The sequence below is a fragment of the Poecile atricapillus genome, chromosome 10 (genome assembly GCF_030490865.1).
Source record: "Poecile atricapillus isolate bPoeAtr1 chromosome 10, bPoeAtr1.hap1, whole genome shotgun sequence".
NCBI classification, from domain to species: Eukaryota; Metazoa; Chordata; class Aves; order Passeriformes; family Paridae; genus Poecile; species Poecile atricapillus.
In genome coordinates, this window is record NC_081258.1 from 20,386,549 (window position 1) to 20,394,308 (window position 7,760).

Genomic DNA, 7,760 nt, shown 5'->3' on the forward strand with positions numbered 1-7,760 from the left:
CGTGGATGAAACTGCCTTTATTGAGAAAAATGGTTTGCTACAAATACGTCATCGAGTTAATTCTTCAAAAAACAGGACGGCTCATTAAAAGTTCTAATTATGCTAAAAAGTGGTGGGTGATGCACTGGCGGGCATGGGCGGTGGGATCCATGGATCCACGGCCCTGAGGGATCCCCAGCACAGAGAGATCTCTGGAATAGCACAGAGATCTCTGGAAAAGCTCAGAGAGATCCCTGGCACAGCACACAGAGATCCCTGGCACAGCACACAGAGATCCCTGGAACAGCACACAGGGATCCCTGGAACAGCACACAGAGATCTCTGGAACACAGAGAGATCCCTGGCACAGCACACAGAGATCCCTGGAACAGCACACAGAGATCTCTGGAACAGCACACAGAGATCTCTGGAACACAGAGAGATCCCTGGAACAGCACACAGGGATCCCTGGAACACAGAGAGATCCCTGGAACAGCACACAGGGATCCCTGGAACACAGAGAGATCCCTGGAACAGCACACAGAGATCTCTGGAACAGCACACAGGGATCCCTGGAACAGCACACAGAGATCCCTGGAACAGCACACAGAGATCTCTGGAACACAGAGAGATCCCTGGAACAGCACACAGGGATCCCTGGAACACAGAGAGATCCCTGGAACAGCACACAGAGATCCCTGGCACAGCACACAGGGATCCCTGGAACAGCACACAGAGATCCCTGGAACAGCACACAGGGATCCCTGGCTCAGAGGGATCTCTGAAAAAGCACAGAGGGATCCCTGGAACAGCACACAGGGATCCCTGGAACAGCACACAGGGATCCCTGGAACAGCACACAGGGATCCCTGGAACAGCACACAGAGATCCCTGGAACAGCACACAGGGATCCCTGGAACACAGAGAGATCCCTGGCACAGCACACAGAGATCCCTGGCTCAGAGGGATCCCTGGCTCAGCACAGAGAGATCCCTGGCTCAGAGGGATCCCTGGCATGGCCTGGTGTGGCCCCTCACACCTGGGGCCTTAAAGTGCTTTACAAAAGCAGCTCTTGCTGCCCCTGCTCTGTCTCTGTGGGGCAAGAAGGAGGAGGAGGAGAGAGGGAAGGAGCCCGAGGTCAACAGTGCTGGCCCAGCAGCCAGGAGCTCTCATGGAGCAGCAGCTGAGGGTCCCAGCTGAGCACAGGACAGCTCCTGGGTCCCTCCTAGAAGATGGCAGTGCTCTCCATCCCACCAGGATCATCCTCCAACAGTTAAGATCCCATCCCTCCTCGCTGGCCTGGCTCCAGAAAGGGGAGCAGGGCAGCTCCAGCCCTTTCCCTGCCCTGCCCGGGGAGCTGAGGGTTCCCTGCACACTCCTCGCAGGGCTGCAGATCCCAAAATCAACCAGTACTATGAAAATCAAAATAAAACCCAAGCCAGTATTGCTAGAGCAGAGCTGGAGCCAGGTTTTGGATAAAGCTCTGGAATTCTCCAGGCAGGGAGACGCAGAGGGGGCTCTCCCACCCCTGTTCCCTGAAAATCCTGCAGGAAGGCTCTTGGAAATCAGCACTGGGAGCCTCAGGCTCATCTCCCTCCCAACCTCTCCCAGCCCTCCAGAGCCAACTCCACCAGCAGCAGGCAGGGCTGAGGGGAAGGGGCAGGGGGAACGGGTCACCAGGATGCTGTGGAGCACCCTGGATCAACACTGCCCCATTCCCAGGGAGGGATTACAACAGGGAGACACAATCCCTTATTTCTGAGGGGATAAGGAGCTCAGGGCTGGGATCCTGCATGGACAGACATTCCATGGGCAACAAGCACCAGGATCCAATCCAGCTGCTCCTGCCGAGTGCCAGCATGGCACAACGATCCTGCCTGCTCCCTCACAGGCAGACAGCTCTGGTGAGGGAAGGGAAAGGCTCAGAGACATCCAGGAAAGGCCCAGAAATATCCCACAATGGCCCAGAAATATCCCTGCACTTCCCCCCACCTCAGAGTCTGACCCACCGCTCTGGGATCCAGCTCCTGCCCCATTCCCAATCCACATGTTCATTTGCTTGGGTTGTGTAAAAAATAAACTTTCTTAATAATGTTCCATAAAAATACTCTTGTCCCAGGTGGCAGATATTGCAGTGTGAAGGGGAACAGCTTCTGACCCCGCTCTAGAAAACGTGGAAAAGGCTTCGCGCTGCTTCGTGTAGAAAAACACAAGGATTTGGTATTCCAAGAGCCGGTACAAAACGAGGAAGGGGAGGGTTTCCCTGGATGCTGGATGCCATCCTCAAGGGCTCCTCTGAGCCACTCTTCAGTCTCATCCCAGAATTCAGGTGAAGGAGGCAGCTCCAGCCTCCAGCACAGGGCGGTCAGGACAGCCTGACATCTCTAGAAAAATCCTTGGAGAGTTTAAAAAAAGATGCTCCGTGCTGCCTTCCTCCTTTTTGAAAGGATGTGGCTGACTCCAGTCCCAAATTAGGGTGTTTGGCATCCAATCTATCAGTTTCAGGCACCTATTCTGTTGCAACAGAGAGCAGGGAGGAGTGTGCCAAAAAGCATCTAATAATAAACAGATCTGGACACGGGGATATGCTCCCAACACGGATATGAAATGCCCATCCAAGGATTGATCCCAGCCCAGCGGCGCCAGCTCCTCTCTCCAGAGGTCTCTGCTCACTCACTGTGACAGCTGAAGAGGCTCCACCTTTTTAAACAAGGTGGGATTTGTCTGGAGAGCAGCAGGAACAGAGGCAGCTCCGAAGGGCTCCCAGAATGTGCAGAAGGAGCCGGGGCAGGGAGAAGGATCAGCCTCAGTTCTCAGAGAGGGACAGAGCCAGGGCTGCCTGCAACGCTGCCTCCTCATCGATGTTGTAATCCTGAAAATCAAACAGGGAGCTGAGGAGAGCTGGCACAGCCAGGGCACACCGTCCCCATGGAGCTCTGCCTGCTCCCAGAGCCTCCATCCCCCTGGCACACAGACCCCAGGAATGGCACCCGTGCTCTTTGGGGTGTCCTTTGTGCCTGCATCCCTCTCCTGCCTGGAATTTCCCACCTGGCAGGAGGGATGGAACATGCCCACACAAGCTGAGGCCAAAGGGTGAAGCTTTCTAGCAAGGCCAGGGGTTTTGGCAGAGCTCCAGGTCAGGTTTATCCACCAGAAGTTGGGATATTCCTCTGTAAAAGCCTGGAGGTTCTTTTCCCTGACATCTATCCAACAAAAGCAGGATGGGAAGAGCCTCCCCTGAGGCCAAGGCTGAGCCATCACAACTGCCCCCCACACAGGAGGGGTCAGGGACCCCCCACATGCAGCAACCAGAGCCCCCCCAAACCTCAGGGATGGGCTGGTCCCACCCCCTGCTCCCAAAACCTCCAAGAAAAGAGATTTTGTGTTAGAATTCCTCAGGGGAAGAGTTTCATGGAAAAAACCCATTTTGTGGAGCGCAGGAACAACTCCCTCTGCTCCTGGTGTGCGAGGACAACCTGGTGGGTGCAGGGGGGGTCTCATGGGTGTGCCCAAGGGGATGGGAAGGGCTGGTTTCACCTCCTGGCACGGAGCACAGGGAGGAGGTTCCCCCTTCTTTAGACACTCACCACGAAGGTGTCGTAGGAGAACTTGTGCCTGTGGAGCAGGTGCTGCAGGAAGTTTGCACTCTTGTAGCTGGGATCCCCCCAGGGCATGGCTGAGCACACCGGGCACACCTGTGGGGACATGGACAGGGAATGGTGGCACCTGCACAGGGACCTCCCACAGAGGTCAGTGGTGCCCCTCCTCTGACAGGCTCCAAGCCCCAGTGTCCAGCCTCACCTCAGACACTTCCAGGGATCCAGGGGCAGCCACAGCTGCTCTGGTAATCTGTGCCTGTTCCCTCACATGGAACAATTTCTCCCTGATATCCAACCCAAACCACCTCTCTGGCAGTTTGGATCTGTTCCCCCTTGTCCTGTCATTCCAGGCCCTTGCCAACAGCCTCTCTCCTCCTCTCCTGGAGGTCTTGGTCTCCCTGAAGCTTCTCTTTTCCAGACTGAACAATCCCAATTTTCTCAGCCTTTCCTCATGGCAGAGCTGCTCCATCCCTCTGCTCAACCTGGTGATCTCCTCTGGAGCTGCTCCAACAGCTCCAAGTCCTTCCTGTGCTGAAGATCCCAAGTTCCCCACCTTGGTGAACCCAGAGGGAACAGGGAGAGGAAATCCAGCACCACCTGGTTTGCAGGAGCAGGGGGATGGAGGCAGCTCATTCCAGGGAGCCTCTAACAGAGCAGAGACAGATCCCCACCTCCCAGAGGGATTTAAACCAGCTGGAACACAGAACCAGAACTCCCTGCTGGTGGCCTGGGATGCTGCAGCAGCCGGGGTGTGGCTGGATTTCCAGAGCTGTCCCACACATCCCAGCATCACTCACCACTTTGTTGGGGTCATTCCTGTGGTTTTCCATGCAGTGCTTCACCAGCTCCTGCTGGTCCAGGTTCCGGGCCCCGCAGTACGGACACACGAACGTGGAGCGATTGGGAATGTTGCTGAAGAGAGCAAGGATGAGCTCAGAGCTGAGGGGAGGCTGGATTGACTCCTTCCAAACTAACACAGCAGAGGTCTGGCACAGCAGGAGCCAGCCCAGACCCTTCCCACCCCACCTCCCCGCTCTGCTGGATCCTTCGTCCCTCCCCACGCTCCAAAACCCGGAGCAGCAGTGCCAGGAGAGAAAAGGTGCTGCTCTTCCTCCCACAACACACACCTGGATTTTAAGGCATGCAAGGAGGGACAGGTTTCCCTACCCGAGGCACAGGAATACCTGGGAATAGGCTGGGATGTGGGGACAACTGGAACAAACTTGGGGCAGTTGGCCATCTGCTCCTGCACCTTGGCGCAGGACGAGACGTGGGAGCGCATTTTGGCCAGGGTCACCTGGAGAAGGAGGACAAGAAACATTCCTGGAGGTGCAGGAGGTGCAGAATAATAATCCTATTCCAGGATAGAGCTGGCTCTGCTCAGCTGAGGTGGGATTGACCTCTGGTCCACACTGGATGACCCACAGCAGTGGGAATGCTGCACCCACCCGTCCTTCCTTGCAGGACAGAGATTTGGGTTGCAGGGATCCCCATAGGTTCTGTTCCTGTTCCCTGGGAGCCCAACCCTCATTTGGCTGTCCCCTCCTGGCAGGAACTTATGCAGAGCCAGAAGGTCCCACCTGAGCCTCCTTTTCTGCAGGCTGAGCCTCCCCCAGACCCTTCCCCAGCTCTGGACACATTCCAGAGGAGGATGGGGACGATGGGGACGATGGGGATGATGGGGACAGGCACTTTTACCTTCTTGCTGCAGCCTCTGCAGGGAGCCTTGTAGGACGAGAGCTGTTTCTCCACGCTGGAAGCCTTCTCCACCTTTTTGGGGTCGAAGGGCACGCGGCAGAGCGGGCACAGCGGGGAGGGCACCTGCAGGCAGGGCTGCAGGCATTCCCCACAAAACCTGGGGGCACACAGCAGCCCTGAGCACCCCGGGGACAGCAGGAGCCCAGCAGGGCACCCCGCTCCCCGGGACTCCCAACAAGAGCCAGGGATCAGCGTCCCTGCTGGGAGAACTGGGAGGTTGGGAGCAGGTGAGTCCCTGCTGGCACAGACAATTCCACTGCTCCGAGGCTGTGCCATCCTTTCATCCTCACTGCTGGCTATCCAGGCCAGGCAGGAACCTGGATCACCTCGTTCCCAGCTCCTTACATCCCCAGGGGCAAAGGAATCCAAGGGCTGAGGAGTCCCAGCAGCCCAGAGGAGGTGAAGGAAAACACCAACAGGCAAAGGAGCCCCGTCCCCAAAATCCGATTTATTCTGGCATTCCTGGCCCCAGCTCCAGCCACCAGGAGCTGGGAATGAAACTCCCCAAAGCCTCTGCCACTGCAAGGGGAGCAGGAATGGGGAGAGGGGATCATGGAGGGGTCAGGAATCGCCCCCAGCCCCAAACGAGCAGCAGCTCCAAACAAAGCCACAGCTCCTCGGGAACGTCCCCAAAATGAGATGGAAAACGGGAGCAAGGTGTCCCCGAAATGCTGCGGGGACACGTGAGCAAGGGTTTGGGGGGTCCTGGGGACAGGAGCCAGGTCAGGGAGCAGAGGGAATGGAAGGGGCGGGATGGGGATCCCGGTGTGGGATGGGATGAGGGTCCCGGTATTTGACTGAGGGCGAGAGGGGGGTCCCGCTACCGAACCATCCCCGGAGCCAGCCGGGCTCACCGGGCAGAGCCCGCAGGGATCCCACGGCCGGCACTGGGCCCAACCCCTCCTCCCGCCCGTCCCCGGGGCCGCCTCAGCCCGGGGGTCTCCGGGGGTCCCCGCCGCCCCCGCCCGGGCCCCGTCTCACGTGTGCCCGCAGCCCGCGATGCCGACGGCGCGGTGGAAAACCTCGAGGCAGATGGGGCAGCTGAACTGCGCCTCCAGCGCCTCGGCCGCGGCCCCGGGCCCGGGGGCGGCGCGGGGGGGCCCGGCCGGGCCCTGCGGCCGCTGCGCCGCCGCCACCAGCAGGCTCCGGAACATGGCGGCGGCGGCGGCGGCCGGCGGGGCGGCTGCGACGTCACCGAGCGGCGCCGCTGCGTCATCGCCGCGCGACGGGAGCGCGCTGGGACACGGAGCGGCCCGCCGGGACCGAGAGGAGCCGAGGGGAGCCGAGCGGAGCCGAGCGCGAGCCGAGCGCGAGCCGAACTGAGCCGAGCGGGACCCGAGCCCAGCAGGACCCACCGGGACCGAGCGGAACTCACCTGGACCCACCGGAATCCACCGGGGCGGAGCGGAACTCACCTGGACCCACCGGGACCAAGTGGCGCCGCCATGTGCGACAGGGCGGGTGACGGTGGTGGCTGCGGGGCGGACACGGAACCGCCGCGGCGCCGCCGCGTACCGGGAGACAGGTGTGTGAGTCCGGTCAGGCCTCGGAACGGACCCCCGGGGCATCCCCCCGGTATTGCCCCGGGCATCCCCCCGTGCTGCCTCCGGGACATCCCCAATCGGTACCGGCCCGGTGTCCCCCCGGTGCTGTTCCCGGTATGTCACCAGTGTCCCCCGGGGCTGCCTCTGGTGTCACCCCGGGACCCCCCCGGTGCTGCTCCCGCCGTCCCTCCAGTGCCACCTCCGATCCCCCGCTCCCGGTAACATCCCCCCGGTAACATCCCCCCGGTATCTCACCCGGTAACATCCCCCCGGTAACATCCCCCCGATATCTCACCCGGTAACATCCCCCCGGTAACATCCCCCCGATATCTCACCCGGTGACATCCCGGGTGTCCGCACTGCTCCCGGGGCCGGGGCTGCCCTCCCCCGGCTGGGTCGCGCTCCCGGTGACATCCCGGGTGCTCCCGGGGGCCGGGGCTGCCCTCCCCCGGTGACCGGCCGTGTCCCCGCAGCCACCCCCGGACCTGCATGAAGTGCGGGCAGGGCACGGCCGCGCTCGTCATCCGCGTCGGGGACCCCTTCTGCCGGTGAGGGACCGGGCGGGGACAGCGGGGCTCGGGGACACCGGGAACTGGGGGCTGGGAGCCTCCGGAAGGCGGGGGCTTGGGAGCTTTGGGTCTTGGGGACAGCGGGGATTGGGGACATTTGTTCTCAGGGATGTCGAGTGTCTGGAGCGTTGGGATGTTGGGGCTGGGGACCTTGGATCTCTGGGATTTCCAGGTTTGGGGACATCGGGGCCAAGCAACATCGAGGCTTGGGGACACTGAGTCTTGGGGACATGGAGGAGGGGGGACAGTCATGTTTGGGGACGTGGCTCACGGGGATCGCTGGATCTCTGGGGACGTTGTTCTCCGGGACA

At 60.5% G+C, this 7,760-nt stretch overlaps 1 protein-coding gene across 1 annotated transcript; it reads right to left on the bottom strand.

Annotated features, from left to right (window-relative positions):
- Positions 1-497: 497 nt before the first annotated feature.
- RNF166 (ring finger protein 166) lies at positions 498-7,108 on the bottom strand. Its single transcript, XM_058845733.1, has 6 exons — positions 6,318-7,108; positions 5,277-5,433; positions 4,763-4,875; positions 4,376-4,490; positions 3,567-3,674; positions 498-2,851 (listed from the first exon to the last, which is right to left on the bottom strand). The coding sequence occupies exons 1-6, from the start codon at positions 6,902-6,904 to the stop codon at positions 2,786-2,788; spliced, it is 1,146 nt and encodes a 381-aa protein (XP_058701716.1). The 5' UTR covers positions 6,905-7,108; the 3' UTR covers positions 498-2,785.
- Positions 7,109-7,760: the final 652 nt, after the last annotated feature.